The following is an 18,353-nucleotide window of genomic DNA, read 5'->3' as shown; positions in this document are numbered from 1 at the left end:
ACCTGTAACTGCTGACTGCTCTACGCCCCTCTACTACGAGAGCTGTAATGATAGCGGTTGTCAGATAACAAGAGTTTAAATCTCCCAATCAGAGCTCCACTGTTACAAGGATACATTTTCTGCCCGGTGTTTGCTTATTTTAAGCAATCTGGCAACCATGCGCACGTGCTCACTCCTCATTGCGGAAGAGCCGCTGACGATAATCTGAAAACACTAACAAGCTGGAATTGAGCGATCTAATGAAAGCGTCGTTCAGCCGGTCTGTGTTCTGTCGTGAGATCTCAACTGTATTGTTTGCGTTTGTGATCGCAAAATAAATGCACTTACTCGACCGCTGATGTTTGAATAGAGAAACATAGGCTATGGCCATTTGGAATTACTATTGGGGAATTTCACTGATATGTTTACCAGTTTCCATAATATAGACCGAGAGAATGCAAAAGTCTTTGGTATTCATTTATATATATTTATATATAAGAGCTATGTGCTTAAGCAACTAGCTCCCCATCTAAGAGGGTTTTTAGTGTCAGTAGGACCATAGTTTCATGCCACAGAGCTTCTCTTAAAACCACAGACAGTTGACAGACTTGTGTTCTTAGCTTACAAACTTGTTAAAATAATTAAGATAAAATACTTATCCCAGTTGCATAGTTTAAATTGTGAATTGCATGCACTAAAAAGTTGACAGAATGCACTTTCTGTAACTGTTACTTAATTTGCACTGCTTCAGTTACATATAGGCCTACATGTATTCATTTAATAAAAAGCAGTAAGTGATCTCTTGGTCTAGATTTTTTAACTGCTTAAATTAGCTGTTTAATCTAAATGGTTTTTTTTTTTTTTTTTTAATGGGCAAAAGAAAATCATGTTTTATTTTTTATTATTTAAATGCAAATGCAAACATATCGAGATATATATCGAATATCGTAAAAAATTTGACAATATCGAGATATCATTTTTTTTTGTATATCGCCCAGCCCTATTTGACTGATTCAATGACTTGCTCATAAAATATTTGTTTCATTACGGGATTTTTCTGCGTTTTTGAACAAATCTCAATGATTCAGTGATAACATTGCTTCGCCATCTTTTTTAAACATTTAATAGACATGGTTGAAATGTTGTCGTTTAGAAATGAGATCACGTGGGTGTTTGAATCGAGATTGCGATCTTTTTAATAATTAATTGGCAACTCTATTTCAGTGTTTTTTAATGCTTAAAATTTGTGCATTGCATTTATATTCTAGGTTCATCTGCTTGCATGTACAAAGTATACGTCATCAGTAAGGTGTGTACTGAATTGTTTTTGATGTCAACGTTTTACAACATTACTACTTAATGCAAATTGCGGTAAATATCTGGCAGTCAGCGGGGAAAAAGCCTCGTTTGAGGTGGGCTTTGAGTGTGAGTTCATGTGAAAACTGTCTATAAGCCATCTTTATGAAAGCAGCAACAATTCTCACACTGTACATTTAAGTCCTTATAGATAAGATGAAGCACAGATCCGTATAATGTGTCAGATCACTTTAGTTTGATGTTTATTCCTGTCTAAATCCTGCCCACTGAAGTTCTGTGAACTCTCTTGGCAAATCTCTGCTGTTTTACAAGTCATTATGATCATTTCCAGTTAGAGTATTCAGATCTGTGTTTGCTAAGCTTACCCTCGAGCATTGATACTGATGATACATTTTATTTCTTACCCCCATGAGTGTTTTCAGGAAGCGCCTGGTTATTGAAATCAGTGTTTGTTTATGTGGTTGGGAGTTTAATTTAAACTTAAATATACCAAAACCAAAGCTCAAACTTTAGCTCTGTTCCTAGTCGGGATGTTCATTTTAACTGGTTAACTATTAACCGGCCATTACGATATTTACCGATTAATACAATCAATTAAACGATTTAAAAAGAAATTTATTTTCAGTAATTTAGCGAAATATTTATAAAGGTTTGCTGCATTGTTAAAATAGGCTATGCTACGCATATACAAATTAATGTTTTTTTTAGAGAGATAAAAAACCTACGTTGTATAGCCTATTAATAAGTTGCATTTTATTATTTTTATTCAGAAATGGGCCTAATGCGGATATGAAATGTTTACAAACATTATAATAAGCAACTAAAAATATATTTCTTGTATAGGCCTATTTATTTGCTATATATAACCTAGCTTTATTGTTTTTCTCCGCTCGCAGAAGATCTGCAAAAGCTGTTTGAACGTAAATTAATCCCTGGGAAACAAATGTTAGTATTTTTAACGGGTCACGGACACTTAATTCTAATTGAAAATAATCTTGACGGTTAACTGTTAATAATCCGTTAACACGCGTCGGTTAGGTAAAATAATCGAAATAAACATTACTAGTTCCTTTAGTGAATGCAGATCGAACTTATAAAGCACAGTCACTCATCTCATGAATATTCAGCAGTGTGAATGATAGGCTCCTCCCACTGCAGGGCCGTCAGTGTTTGTGTATATCCTCTCATGATTCGTGTAACAGACACCAGTAGGGCTGGGACAACGCGTCGAGGTCATCGATGACGTCGACGCAAAATATGCGCATCGATTCGTCGACCTGTTTTTATTCCTCTAAAAGACGTTTGCAAAACGTTTAGCTTATGTGCGCTGAATATACGCTATTGCCCGATCAACATTCTGTCCAACGTTATATAACCAATCCATGGGTTTTTCTGCATTGATCTTTTTTTTTGGCGGCTGTCAAAGCCTTATTTAATTGTTGAGTGATGTAGAATAGAATGACTGTGCTGCGTCTGACAGGGCGCGTACGAGAAAAAGGGCGGAACGCCAAAGTTTCACGTGGAGCATTCAGAGATTTTTTTTTTCTACATGACAGGCTGCTGGCTCCCACTGTTAATTTTTTTTTTATTTTTTGTAAAAGCACTCTCTGTATTAGCTTAAAGTCCTCAAGTTTACATTGGTTACTGTATTCTTTCAATTGCTCTAAACAAGTATTTTGGGTGACCTTTTTTTATTGAATGCTAGACATCAAGTTGTTGTTATTTTCATCTGAAAGAAGAACTTTTTTTCAGTAAGCTAGGCCCTATGTGTTCAGTAAGCTTGTTTCAGTAAGCTATGTGTTTTCAAGGTTTCAAGGTTTTATTGAATGCTATCTCTATACAAGTGCAAAGTAATGCATTCTTAGTCAGTCTTTTATTTTGTAATTTTAAGAGCAATAAACATATATTGCTATGTTAAGGAATTCATGTTTTTTTCATTCAGATATGTAAATCAACATGTATAAATTGTTAGTAGTCAATTAATAGGGAGATAATCGAAATCAAATCGGCCAGGAAAAATTAATCGTTAGATTAATCGATGCATCGAAAAAATAATCGCTAGATTAATTGTTTAAAAAATAATCGTTTATCCCAGCCCTAGACACCAGACTTACTGAACTCAAGATACTAGCTCTTACCTTTGCCACCTTCATACACAGCCGCTCCTCACCATCAGTTAATTTCACTTCATAAAACTACATTGTTCTTGAACCGTCCTTTTCTCATTGAACGTCTCATTGCATGCTGAGTTGAACTCTGTTGTTCTTGCATGTAAAGTGCTCCTGCATTTCAAGAGCGAGTCAGAGAACAATAGATCTTCAGCGCCACCTTCTGCTCATTTATAAAAGATACTTTTGCTTCCACATGAAACATGTATCTCAGTTTCCACAAAAATATCAGTTAGCATAACTGTGTTCAACACTGATAATAATCAGAAATGTTTCTTGAGCAGTAAATCATCATATTATTCTGATTTCTGAAGATCATGTGACACTGAAGACTGGAGGAATGATGCTGAAAATACAGCGGAGCATCACAGAAATAAATGTTAGAAATTTTTAAATTGTAACAATATTACTGTTTACTCTATTCTTTTAATCACATAAATGTATCTTTGGTGAGCAGTTCTAGTACCTCTACATTTTTTTCATCAGCTAGTAATGGCTCTTTGTGTATAATCACTATAAAAGAAAACAAAACATAATTTCCATTTCCAGTAATCACAAACGACTGAAAACATGCAAGTTCTTTGCAAATCCTGATTCATGTATGACCCACAACCTCTCCAGGTTTTGTTCAGACTTGGACTCAATCTGATTTGGGTTGTTCTTCCTTGTGTTTTCTCAGAGGACGTCTTGGCGAAGGACACAGGAGAATGTGCAATATGTCTGGAGGAGCTGGTGCAGGGAGACACCATCGCACGCCTGCCCTGCCTCTGCATCTATCACAAAGGGTAAAGCTGCTCGTGTGTGTGTGTGTGACAGACGTGAGTCCGTTCTATTACAGTAATTCTGCTTTTCCTCTAGCTGTATTGACGAGTGGTTTGAAGTGAACCGATCGTGTCCTGAACATCCTTCAGATTAAAAGCACCTCTCGCACCTTTGCACAGGTAACACACATTCACAAACCTGAAGCATGAGTATTCATATGCTTATATCAATGACCAGTTTAATACACTTTTGTGGCATTTAAATGCTTGCATTAAGGGTTAATTTTCCTGACCGACAACCACTGCTTGTTATCCGAACATTAACCGTTAACTGATTAAGTAAGAATAATAAATTGGCATTTAAAAAAATAAAATGGAATAGACAAACTTGAAAACCCTCTCAGTACAAACCATCAGAATATAGACAGGGAACAAACTGTACAGTTTTGTGCTTGTAAGTGATACTGAAACAGAAAAAAAAGTTTTAAAGATAAAAATTTTAATTGAAATCCACAGACACAAAAAGATAAAGTGCAATGAAATTAACACTTAAAGTGTGTTTTGAATGTTTTCTTTACACTAGCCTAAAACAGCACATTATGGCAAGCCAAAGGGGTCAAAATCTCAAAACTGACCAGTGCATGTAAATCAGTAAATCCTGCTGATGCTCTTTAATCGCTGTTGTGTTTCATGCCTCCAGCATCCTGGTCGTGAGAAGCGCCGCAATGTGAATTCTCTTCCTCCTCATAGACACTGTGACTTTGGTCTCGGGACTTCCTGATTGCCGAACGCCCCTCTCTTAGCACAGCCCTCTCTAGTCGCCATATAAACTCTAGTGTGCCAAACCTCATTCAGGGAAACTCTTTCCACATCACAGTCCTAAAGAAGAAACCCCAGGGCGGGCGAGAGCTTCTACTCCAGCGCACCATTGTCCAATCAGGAATGATGAAGGCGGCGGATCTTAGGAAGTTCATTTCATTGGTGTCTCTGATTAGCCGGACTCAGGATCAGCTAACTGTTTGGACGATTATCGGATGATCACGGTGGTTTGTTCTCTGGTAAATGGGACTGTCTCTCTCAGTGCCTTAACTTTCAGATCCCATGGGCCGAAGTGGCGGCTATGTTTCGATGGACTCTGAGAAAGAAGCCTGGATGTGACGGGACGTGAGCCCTGATTCGGGTCGGCCCAGAGCCATATTGACAAGTGCCCTGTATTTCATAGCGTCGACACAGCTGTTTTTTTTCTCTCTTTCTTCCCGGATGGAATAACGTCCCATGCATCTGGAGTCTGTTAGCAATATCTGTGCTAACGGTTCAAGATTCACTGTAGCCTGTCACGTGACGTCTGCACGGTCTCAAGATCATTTATGCAAGTGCACCATGTTTTATTTGTGTTGACAAATCTTAGCCTTAATTCAACACATGACTGACTTCTGTGTCTCTTTATGTAGAGTAAATCTCATCAGAACATCACAAAAGCAGAAGGAAAAAAAAAACTAAATAATGTTTTTCATAGAGAAAATCAATTTTGGCGGGGAAATAAATAAAATGCAATTATTTTTATTAAAATCTGGATAAATTTAATGGCATTACAACAAATGCTACCATGTAAAGACATTTCAATTTAATAAATTAATGACATTCAGTGTAATGTTTATAATTCATGCAGATTTTATTTAAAATGATTACATTATATGAATTTATATAATTATACTATATACATTTAATGGCTGTACAACAAATATTACAATGATGAATAAATTAATTATAATTTTAATAAATAATGCCTACACTTTTACTCCTTCAGTATAAGAAGTATTTGTGATTATATTAATTATACTGCTCTTAAATGCTGATTTTAAATTATATAAAAAAAAATTGTCTTTCAGTAATAAAATCATGACTGAAATAATCAAAAATTGGAAAAACTAAAGTAAAATGTATATTTAAATCGGCATTATTTAATGGCAGTACAAATTCTAATGTGATGAATACGTTTATTACAATTTAAATAATATATACAATTTAAATAAATTAACTTTTTTCACTTGATGACAGATGTTTTCATGACAATAAAACACATTTTCCCCTTTTAGTACAAGTATTTATACATTACACTGAGAATAATAAATAATTAAAAGAAAACTCAAAAATACTGCGACTATAAATGCATTACTATCTGAATAGTCATTAGTATAGTAATTATTTGAGATATAATTTTGATTTATTGAAAATGTCAGAGACCGATATATGATCGTCCATCAGACCAAAGGATTTTCATAATTCACCTAAAATCAAGGAAATTATTCTCAGGATTATTAAGATGTCGTCACATACTTTCATGACAATTAAACACGGTCTTCTCTCCCCTTTGATAGTATCTATACATCATTGTAGTATCTGTTGTACTGCTGGAACGAGGTTAGATTCTCTTACGATCTTTAGGATTTAATCACCAGTTTCTCAATCAGTTTTTATATAAATGATGTGTGTGTGATTGGTATCATAAGCACTTTGGGTCACATTTCAGCTGCTTTTCTCAAGATCCACAATATTTTTTGGAGAAAGGTGGTCGGTCTTCAGTAGGGCTTGACGCTTCAGACAGACACGCTGCTAACTAGTTTTGATTTTATTTTTTAAGTTACTAATCACAGATTCTATAAGGGATTTGTTTGTTATTACTCATTAATCTCGTTTCCAGTCTCAAGTAAGGCCTTATGTGGTTGAGTTTATCTGAAGGCTTACCGAAGTCGACCTGGCATATAAAAGGTGCCATATAATAGCTTTAAAATGCTGCTAATCATGTATGTTAATGGCGATGAGAACTGATTTCGATGCGAGGCCATGTCAGCTTCATTAAAGCAGTTTTCTGATCACATGAGAGAAGATAAGAGAAGATGTGCTATACATGTTGCATGGGAAACACCACTATTTTTAAAAAGCCTTACCAGATTTGACAGCATTTGAAAAACTTATTTTACGAGATATCATTTAGGTAAATAATGCATGTTTTGCTGCTTTGTGCAAACTTCTGTTTCCAGCAGATCTGAGCCTGATTGTCAATCAAAGCTTTTAATGCACAAGACTGTGTGTCATTTGTGTTTGTTTCTTTAATTTGCTACTGAAATCCATCAGGTACCGATCTTTCTGATCTAGTTCCATCCTTACAGCAGTCGAGAGGAACTTAACTAGTTACAAAAAATTAACTTCCTGAAGAGATGCCAACAAGGGAAACAAAAGCTTGTATGTGTTGGATCTCAATGTGAAAGGTTAACAGTGGCCACCGGGATGATCGAAGTTAATTTTTTACTATGGTTTAGAGAGATTGTATCATTCCATATGTGTACAAATAAAATAAACTATGTACAGAAATAATGAGATTAAAAGAAGCAAAATCTTTTAAAGCACAGGTCCGGATGTCTGCGTGTGTGAAATATTTAATAGCAGTCAAGTTTAAGAATCCCAGTATCACATGTAAATAAGAATTAATGTGAATTTGTGCATTATATGTTTGAAAGACAAAAGCCTTTCATAAGACATAATAATACATGGTTAAATAACAAAAAACAATAAATGAAAAAAAAAATATGTATTCAATTCGATGTTGAAATTTTGAGATAACGCTCCTTAAAATAAAAAAACAATTCAGATGTAACCCCTTTTGTAATGTATTAACATTTTCATAAGTAACTCATTTATTTACACATTTTTTCTCAGTAACTGTAATTGCTTAAAATAACATTTATTTTGTAACTAAATGCATAATTTAGTTTACGTAATCAGTTAACAGTTACTGAGAAAAAATGTGTAATTAAATTAGTTACTTATGAAAATGTTAATACATTACAAAGGGGGTTACATCTGAATTTCTTTCACACACATACAGTGTTTACAGTAGATTTCTTTCCCAAATGGCAGTGACTGCTCTAAAATACGAGACACCAATGTTTCAAGAGTTTAAGACACGTGCCTATTCTATAACTGTTTTAATTCCTATTTGGGTTTTTTATTTCTTTACGCTTAGATGCCAGTGTTTCCTGTCATAGCTATGCAAAGATTTTGTTTCAAAAACAGTACCATAGCTACTAAACCATTTCTAGGTTTTAAATTTGTTTTTAACCTCAAAATGATCTCAAAGTGAAAAGAGGTGCTAAAGTCTGATTTTGTGGTGGTTGTGCTTTATAATCTTAATTCAAGGAAGAATGACATTTGACAGTAATATGTAAGGTTAAACCTACCTGCTTTACATGTTTCAAAATGACTAACTTTTCTGTGATTTGTGGGCCATAGTTGACGTCCAATTACAAACTACGTTTTATTTAATATGTACTGAAATAAGGCTTTGGTCAGCCTTCAAGTAGATTTTTTATTGTTTTGCTTGTTAGGGTAACAATGTTTGATGGTAATAATATTTCCCATTTCTATATTTATTTAAAAAAAGGTTAAGCATGAGTAAGATCATTACCCACATTAATTTAAAGGTAAACTTTTGAAAAACTGGAGAAAAGCAATCAAATATAATCAGTTATATGAATAAAGTTATTTTAATAGTTTCACTGCTTATTAAATAAAATGATAAAACACGCTAGCCATGTATTTTATGATGAGCTGTTTGGGGAATTAAAGAAAAAACTGGTTACATTTTTACTAAACCTTGGTAAATGTGGTGTTTATACCCTTACAAAAAAATGTACCACTCTTAACTAGTTTCCAATAAGACTTCACATTTAACATCCAGCCCTGCTGAAAAATAATACAAACAATAGAAACCATCACAGAATTTCTAATGCTTTTATTTGGTTATAATGGGACTTGTATTGGTTTTAATGGAAAATCTAATGTAAATGTAATTATTAACAAATTCTAAACACTCTACAGAAAACTTTTTTCTTTTTTTATGGTTAAAAGTTGATTGTTTGAAATGTTGGTGTTGGAATTTTTAGTGCAAACCATTAAAATGTATTTGATGGTTTCTATTGTTTTTTTGTTTTTGTATTTTTCAGCAAAACTATCCTAATGTTCTTTTTAAACAATTCAAAATCTTTCAAGGGAACGTCTCCCAACTTTTTAAGTCCGTGTTAAGTGTGTTTATATAATTCTCTCATAACTTTATTTCTGTTTTGTCATAACACTGAGGAAACATTCTTAAAACAACATTCCTTGAATGTCTTGGGTTTTTTTTTTGGGGGGGTTTTTTTTTTTTTTTTTTTTTTTTTTTTTGAATGTTTTTAAAACGCTGAAAGAAAACGTTCTTCTCGGAACGTCCTTGTTCTTGAATGTTCTTTAAGAGACTCTAAGATTCTAAAGATTCTCAAAATGTCCTTATGTTGCTGATTTGTAACCTTTACATAACATTCTAATCACAGCAACAAAGAATTAGAATATAAAAAATAAACACTTAAATAATGCTATATTTTGGGTGGTGATAAAGTGAGTAGAAGATAAAGTAGAAGTCATAGCTTCCCTAAACTAAAAGTATGAGAACTTGCCTAATGATAACTTAAATTTTTTTTGTTTGTGCTTTTTTGCAGATTTGCTAAATGTTAAAGCTGTCTTTTGTTAAAATCTAGGATTGCAACCATTTTAGCAGCCTGACAGCAACATTAACTGGATAGTTCACCCCAAAGTCAAAATGCATTCATTATTTACAATTGACAGTAGCCATTGACTTTGATAGTATAGAAAACATAATTATGGAAGTTAATGGCTACCATCAAATATTTTTGAGTTGGAAAATTGGTTTTCCATTGCACTTTTCCCAACAGGAAGTTAGAAATTATGATTTGCTGAGTTGAATGGGACACCCCATAACCATTATAATTCCATTAAAACCAAAAGAGGATAAGAATAATGTACAAATCCTAGTCTTATCTGTTAAACACGATGGGTGGATTTTATTTTATTACATTTTGGCATTGCCTGTTAAAAATGAATGCTCTGAAAGAGTTGTTTTTCCAACACTCAGAAGTGAGAATAACACAAGCAAAACACAACACAATGAATGCCAGCTAAAATACTTTATGCAGATGTTTTGCTGCCATATGTTACAAATGCTGCACATCTTTCCCCTCGTCTGCTTGAACGACAGAACCATGTGGAGTACATTCTGTAATAGACACATAGACACCATTCATCACGCTAATCATCCTCTTCTGTCCTTTCTTTGGATTTTTTCAAAGCTTTCCCCAGTTCTTTCATCACAGGCAGAGGTCCCTCGTATTTGTTGGTTTCGATAGACCTGAGTTTCTCCTGATAGTCCTCCGGAAGCCCGTTCTGCTTTGCACCCATCATAATAACCTGATGATAACAAAGTCAAAAACCTGCTCTTATTTGTCTTCTGTAAGTGCATGAATGTATTGTGAATTAAATGTAGATTTTCGGTTAAAATGTAAATGCATGCATTAAGGGTATCTTGGGTCCCGACACCATTGAGAAGTTCCTAAAGAATGACCCGAACAGACCACAATAGTCCAAAAATAACCACTTATTATAAATGTACCATAGTGATTCGTGGTAAGAGGTTTGGTAGAGGTTTATGATATACTCGCTCATTATATACACTTTGCAACTTCTGAATACAGACATCATACAGACTTAAATCAGAGCAGAAAAATCTAATTAATACATGTTGCATGCATTGCACAAAATGAAAAATAACTTTTTACAGTATCTTCTGATCACGATGCACAAAAGTGCTGTTTTGTTCGCCTGTACAAATGTCTAAACATCCTTAAATGAATCAATACTTGAAATGCAAAATGAAGATATCACGCCTTATGCTTGAAATAAAACCGATATCTGTCAATGTGGGATGAAAACTTGTTTTCCCAAGAAATCATTCAGTAGGCCTCTTAAACTGTTCAAACAGGTCTTAAAGTCAAACATTTGCAGAAACCCTGAAATAACCATAATTTTTCATCATTACAAGGTGTTGCGGTGTCACAAACTAAATTTGATCTGTTATACAATAGGATTACAAATTGTTTAATGTGCATTCATTCATAAATTCATAAAAGCACATTTGCTGCTTTCCCATTCTCCTATACTAAAAGTGACAGTCCAGTTTAAGTGGATAAATGTGTATAAGTTATCTTGTGGCAGAGACTCTCGTGTTGTATTATGAAAATGATCATGCATGTTCCGGATGCTTCGGTTTGAGGTGTTTTTGTGTTAGCACTGACTCAGTTGCTAGCGGTGCTCTATTGTCTCATACAAAGCTGGCCAGAGCAAACGCCAGAAAATAACACCTCAACATTGTCCTTTCACCAGCAGGACAAATAAATCATATTACTCCGTTTAGAGAAGCATGCTGTTGTTCATTCGTTTGTTATCTAAATCTCCTCTTAATTCAGAAATGTTCATACAGTAATTGTGATCTGTGCATCCAGTTCACAAAATCAGTCTGAATGATCCATTCACTAATCAAAGTGAGCCGAGTTCAACTCTGAATCAGTGATTCGACCGAAGCAGTTAATAACCCACTGGTGTAGGAAGTGATTATTAATGAATAACCGTTTCATTTTCAGTCTGTTCCTCAAACAAAACTCTCATGTGACACTTGTGTTCTTTTTGTCTCTTGTTTTTTACTCACAATTTCCAGAAAAAATATTTTAGGCATTATTAGAATAACGTTATACTTTCTAGTTATTCTAAGCTCTATAATATTTGGCTGAAATTGTGAGTTAAATGTTATTCTGGTTATGTCAAGCTCTGAAGTATTTCAGCGGGTAAAAATTTTGAGTAAAAAACGTATTTTATTTATATTATTATTATAGTTATGGCAAGCTCTAAAATATAGAATTTGCTTGAAATTGTTTGAAAAATTGAATTCTGGTTATGCAAAGCTCTAAAACATTTTATTTGCTAGGAAAAAAAAAATAAAGTCTTAAATAAATTACTAGAATAATGTATATTTATAAAATGCAAAAAAATGTTACCATTGATTTCCATCTGGTCAAAACTGAATTTTATTTTTTTAAGAATGATTAGAATAATATATCTTTTATAACGCACAAATTTCCAAGGTTTTTCCAGGTGTAGAGATCACACTTTTAAAATTATACTTATCAATCGCACAGTGTGTAACTTTATTAATGTTTATTTAATTCTAACAGATAAGCTCTTGTTAAAAACTAACTAAAATAAATAAATAATTATATATTGGCTATCAGCCAAAGTGAGTTGGAAATTATCGGCAAAAATCGAATATCATGCATCCCTAATTTAAATCGACACATCTCTTTAGCCCAGCATCCACTTAGTGTTTCTCAAAACCTACTTCCCTGATATGTGATCAAATGCACACTAACGTTCTTTTGCTTGGGTTTAACACCATTCTAAACGAAGCCGTATTTCTGTGACTTGTTAAAGTGCGCAGGAGACCGTACCTGTAGATACTGCGGTGAAGGTGGTGCATAAACACAGCTGTTCATGATGTATGTCCGACAGCTGAGGTCCTGTCTGCTGGTGGAGACGTTCACCTCCACTGGGCTGTAGGTGCCCATTTTCACATTCTCCTGCCTGCAGAGGAACATCCAGCAGTCACTTACTACACCAAGATCTCAGAGTAAAACATGCTGGGCTGTTTCAACCCAACTTTGGCTTAAATATGGACTAACCCAGCTCTTAGGGGGTTAATGAAACATTATTTACCTAAGTGTCACTTTTATAACATATATGTTAAAGTGTGCTACCCAAACTTAAATTATGATTTATGAACGCTTTGGAATACAGACCTAAAGTTAGACTCTTTTATTGTATTTTTATTTTTAAGAATACTGCAAAAGTGAAATCATTTCAAGATAAAGTTCCAAAAAGTTAAACCACTGTAAATAAAATGCACCGTACTAATTTTATAAAATATTTTTAAATCCAAAAATGCTATGAAATTAAATCCTTATGTCTAAATAAGTTATGTTCCAAATTTGAAGTTGACATGAAAAAAAAGGAGGTTCCTGTGAGATTTATTTATTTAGGGTGTCATACCAGATACAGTCACCGGGTGCAATCAAAACTCCATTTAATTTTATTTTAATCCATTTTTCTGTCACAAATGTCTTGGCCAGCGTTACTTCTATCAAAAATCTTGAGACCTTTCTGACAATGTATTTTTACAAGATTATTAAAATTTTGGATTCTAAAAGACTGTAATATTAACTTAACTTCCCGTAATATGACACGTGACTCAATCCACTAAGGTTAAAATATTTGTAAAGTACTGTTAATGCGATTTCAGATGTAAAAAAAAAAAGAGTTGGGTTAGTCCATATTTGACCCAAAGTTAGGTTGAAACAACCCAGCATTTTTTTAGTGTACTGTATGTGTGTGTTTGGGGTCTGAGAGCGTCCACCTATCGAGGGACTCGAGGTCCGTCATGTTCATAGTCCACACGACGCCCCAAACGTCGTCCCCAGGGCTGTGTTCGATGGTCGCGACGCCGCCGTGCCAGCGCTGACTCGCCAGTCCTTTATGATTCCCGAAGACCAGTTTATAATCCTGGACAGGAGGAGCGGTCAGTAACGTGGGGAGATATGGACGGTCAACCCAGAGTTTATTCCGACACCTTCAACATTCCTCACATCATCAGTTTATTCACTACAGCTTAGAGAGTGGTAATAAAATGACAAGAACTCGGTTAAACTGTGTCAGAACAGATGTGTCCCTTCAGCACAGAAGCAGTTTTGAGTCTCTGGGGTATATTTGAATCAAAAGCCAACAATACATTGTATGGGTCAAAATTATCAATTTTTCTTTTATGCCAAAAATCACTAGGATATTAAGTAAAGATCATGTTCCATGAACATATTTGATCAATTTCCTTCCATTAATATATGAAAACTAAATTATTTATTAGTAATATGCATTGCTCAGAACTTCATTTGAACATCTTTAAAGATGATTTTCTTAATAGATTTTCAAATAGTTGAATCTCAGACAAATATTATCCGATCCTAACAAATCATACATCAATGGAAAGATTATTTATTAATCTTCCAGATTATGCATAAATCCCAATTTCACAAAATTGACCCGTACGACTGGTTTTGTGCTCCATCGTCACATTTTCATCTTGATAATGTCAGTGTAATGAACTCGGTTGGAATTTAAGCACACAATTAGATAATACCAATTTAGGTTAACCAATTATTAAGAAATTCTTCATTGTGTTCAGTCTGTGGAGCAAAAAAGTTATAAAAGACATACTTTTTTTTTTTTAAGAAAAACACTTATGCAAAACAATGTCAGGTAAAAGTGTCTAGTTTTAAATGCATTTTATTGGTAATCCACTGTATGAAGAATTTGAGTTTATGTATATATCAGTTTTCTTTATTTTGCTATCCTCACTTACATAAATAACCTATAGTGTCCGGCACAGCTAGTGAAACATCAAAAATGATATCTGGTGTCTGAATAATTTTTGGTTTGACGACAGATAGACAGACAGATAGATAGATAGATAGATAGATAGATACCTTGAGTTTGGCGACGCAGTGGATGGTGGCTGATGGGTTCTTCAGCTGCAGTCGCTCCTTCAGAAGGTTGCTGCCGTAAGCGAAGTACAGGAAGGTGGATCCGTTCTGTCGGTCGGTGCTGTTGTCCATCACTGAGTCTTCAGAGGGCAGAGGGACTAAGAGGATGAGGAAGAGGATGGACAGGGTGAGGAAATGGAAGAGCGACAGTTTTGCGTTGAATCAGCTCAGCAGCTCAGAGCGAATGAGATGGAAAACAGCTCTGTTAGCTGAGCTCCATTCTCATGCAAATCCATTGTGTGCCAAAGCCTGCATTCATCTGACCCTAACCTCTCTCAGCAAGAACTTTCCCAACCGGCAGCAGAAATCACCTCGACACAGTCAAAATTCACCCCTGAAAATCACCTGAATAATGCAGTTTACATCGGTTTCCAATATATTAAGACCTTGATCGTTTCTGTATTTCTGCGCTTTGGATATTTCTGTATTTGGAGTTTGATGTTCTGGATTTCTCGAGAACTTGATGTTGTGTTTTTAAAAACTGGATATAAGAATTGACAAGAAAATGTATGAGAAAATACATGTGTATAAAATGTCAAGTGTGAAATATTCAAGTAGAAAAAAAAAATCTAATTCAGAACTATGTTAAATGCCACATATCACTATCTGAAGACTGAAGAACTACTTTGACAAGATTTCAAGTTTCATTATTTTTTGTTGCATTTTAGCTGATTCTACTAGTAATATCATAAAGGAATAATCTCAAATAAATCAACAGATTGATTCAAGAAGAGATGATGCATAAATGTTGATAATGAACTCTTCTTGTCCTGGTGCTTTGTCAGATTTGTTGGCACAGATTTATATTTATTTCTGGGCCTCATTAATCTGAGCTCAGTTTAAACAAAAAAATTAAAAAAGGCATGATTTGCATATATAGAAGTATTATTTTTTGACAGTGTTCACTCAAAAACTGATGTGCATAAGACTCGGATCAGTAAAGTTTACGATCAGTCAAATTTCTGACAAGTGTAATACGTTAAAGGGAAAACATTAATAAATATTCAAAAGGTATCAATAATAATTCAGCGAGTTTTAGTCCAATGCAGTAACTTTGACTAGCATTTTCAGGATAAAGAAAATCCTCTCTGGGTCAAGGTGACCAGAACTCAACACAAGAGGGTTAAATAATGAAAAACTGACCGTGACGGAGGAGCAGCAAGTGTCTCAAAGGGAATAGTGTAGTGTGATGAGATGTGAAGAGTTTAGGATTCACCTGCGAAGCTCAGGAGGTTGAGTCCAGCGGCAAGCAGCGTGAGGCTGATGATGAAGCTCTGGCAGGAGAACATGTTTGCTTCAGGGTTCATCTGGCTCTGTGTGGAGAGAGAGACTGTGGAGCAGGACATTTGAACCAGAGGGAGGATCCTGACCCGCCCACCGGACACGCCCACCTGACTCCCGATGGGTGAACTGCATTTGTTGAAGTGTGAATGTATTAATGTTAATCCCTTAATTCACACATCTTCATATGTGTGTTCCTGCATCATAAAACCAGTTTTAAGTCTCTGGGGTAGCCTATATTTGTAGCAATAGACAACAATACATTGTATGGGTCAAAATAATGCATTTCTCTTTTATGCCAAAAATCATTAGGATATTAAGTAAAGATCATGTTCCATGAAGATATTCCTACTGTAAATATATCAAAACTTAATTTTTGATTAGTAATATGCATTGCTAAGAACTTAATTTGAACAACTTTAAAGATGATTTTTTTTTTTTTTTTGCTCCCTCAGATTCCATATTTGCAAATAGTTGTATCTCAAACAAATATTGTCCTTTAAAAACAAACGTTCATTCTTTCTGTTCTCATTCTTTTGCTTGGACCTGCAGTTAATATTTGCCCGAATGTCTGTGTTTTTGTCCATTCATCTTAATATTTGTAATACTTCTGAAGGCGAGATAAACCGCTTTATTTATATCCTCTAAAAAATGTAGCTAAAGTTAACAAATATACATTTTATTTATTAAATCACAACTTAAAAGTGATATATCTAAAAAAATGCATTGATCATGTGGACATACACTCTGAGTTGCCATGCCAACAGATGGCACTGTTAGACAAACACAATGCACTTAATAAACAATTGCCAGACTACAAACAAAATCTGATCAGTTTTGCATGGATTTTAAGCTTTAGTTCTTTTCTTAAGAATGACTTCTGGGAACAGTTGCTTTGTTCTTGTGCATGAATATTTATTTCACCAGTGCCAAGACCAGCTGAAAACACTAGGTTTATGCACTGAGCTCTTTATATAAAGCACTAGTCTCTAGATTTATTGGCAACAAACCTGTGAAATGCATGCAAAACTAATGTCTTTGTAACTCATGTATAACTATGCCTCCCTTCCCCTGTGGTGAGAATCGGTCATGGGTAGTTTTGCACCAAGAGTTTAGTTTCCCACGAGTCGTGAATCCAGCAATACAGTACCTTAACGACCACTTCAGATTGTCCCTTTTGTCCTAAATACCCACTTCTGTTATATATGTGCATCCAGTTTATGCAACAGTGTCCTTAAAGAAATAGTTCACCCCAAAAAACAGTGATGGACTGGAGTGCTGTGGATTATTGTGATGTTTTTCATCACCTCTCATTCTGACGGCACCCATTCACTGATGCAATTTCGAAATTTTTCCAAATCTGATGAAGAAACAAACTCACTTGAGGGGGAGAAAATTTCAGCAAATTTTCATTTTTGGCAGAACTATTCCTTTAATTGCAGATGCATGAACGATCATTCTTCAGTTCGCTGATGTGAAGAGACATCGAATGTTTGTTGTGTTTCACAAAGGTCACGAGGTCACCGTTCCACACAGCGGTTTGGTGGCAGCGTGTCAGAGCCTCTCAGGACATTTACCGTGATTTACCACATCTTCACAGTCGGGTAAAGGGTCTGTGTACATGTACACTTGTTTTGCCCGGAGATGTTTGTGCGCCTCCCACTGAGTGGCTTCACGCTGGATCCTCCATCTGTTCTCAGTGTGTTCCAGAATAATTATAATCACTGATTTGAGCGTCATCTCTGCTGAGACATCAAATAAACCTGAGGTCAGTCCTGGAGCAAATGCATGCGTTTGGGTGTTCGACCAGTGGGATGCATGTGGAAAAACAAGTCTGCATGCAATAATACAGCTGTGACCCTCACTGTGTGACCCTCCTTTCCTTTAGCGTCTATGCCAGTTCAACAAGACTAATACTGGTTACACTTTATTTTAAGGTGTCCTTGTTACAGTGTAATTATGTCTTTAAGGACTGAGTAACATGTACTTACTATACGTTTAGGGTTTGGTTTGGAGTTACTTGCATGCAATTATGCAAATTATTGTTATTATAATATACTGTAAGTACATGTAACCTGTGTAACCAAGACAACTTCAAATAAAGTGTTACTTAAATGCTGCAAAATTCATCTCAGTAACCCCCTAATTAGACACTTGAGTTATTTTAGTTTCATTAAAATACAAATATAGTTTTCATTAATATTTGTAATTTTTGTTTTTAGATATATTAGTTAATTTTAGTAGTTAAAGAGGTAAATATTGTAATTTTAGTTTCTGTTCGTAATTTTTGTCAGTTTTTTTTTTATTGCTAATTATTT

The 18,353-nt window shown here is 34.8% G+C and overlaps 2 protein-coding genes across 2 annotated transcripts in view; one reads left to right on the top strand and one right to left on the bottom strand.

The window, feature by feature from the left end:
* LOC132158958 (E3 ubiquitin-protein ligase znrf2-like) overlaps positions 1-5,870 on the top strand; it is a 53,778-nt gene extending 47,908 nt beyond the window's left edge. The window contains exons 3-5 of the mRNA XM_059568608.1: positions 4,144-4,249; positions 4,323-4,405; positions 4,926-5,870. Coding sequence (XP_059424591.1) covers positions 4,144-4,249; positions 4,323-4,380 — 164 coding nt within the window. The 3' untranslated portion in view covers positions 4,381-4,405; positions 4,926-5,870. The remainder of the gene's footprint in view (positions 1-4,143; positions 4,250-4,322; positions 4,406-4,925) is intronic.
* Positions 5,871-10,227: 4,357 nt separating this feature from the next.
* Positions 10,228-16,122, bottom strand: ggctb (gamma-glutamylcyclotransferase b). Its single transcript, XM_059568607.1, has 5 exons — positions 15,971-16,122; positions 14,698-14,852; positions 13,575-13,720; positions 12,613-12,745; positions 10,228-10,522 (listed from the first exon to the last, which is right to left on the bottom strand). Exons 1-5 carry the CDS (start codon positions 16,098-16,100, stop codon positions 10,364-10,366), a joined length of 723 nt encoding a protein of 240 aa, XP_059424590.1. The 5' UTR covers positions 16,101-16,122; the 3' UTR covers positions 10,228-10,363.
* Positions 16,123-18,353: the final 2,231 nt, after the last annotated feature.

The sequence above is a fragment of the Carassius carassius genome, chromosome 15 (genome assembly GCF_963082965.1).
Source record: "Carassius carassius chromosome 15, fCarCar2.1, whole genome shotgun sequence".
Taxonomy (NCBI): domain Eukaryota; kingdom Metazoa; phylum Chordata; class Actinopteri; order Cypriniformes; family Cyprinidae; genus Carassius; species Carassius carassius.
The sequence above is the reverse complement of the archived record's forward strand: the minus strand, read 5'-3'. Positions and strand labels throughout refer to the sequence as shown.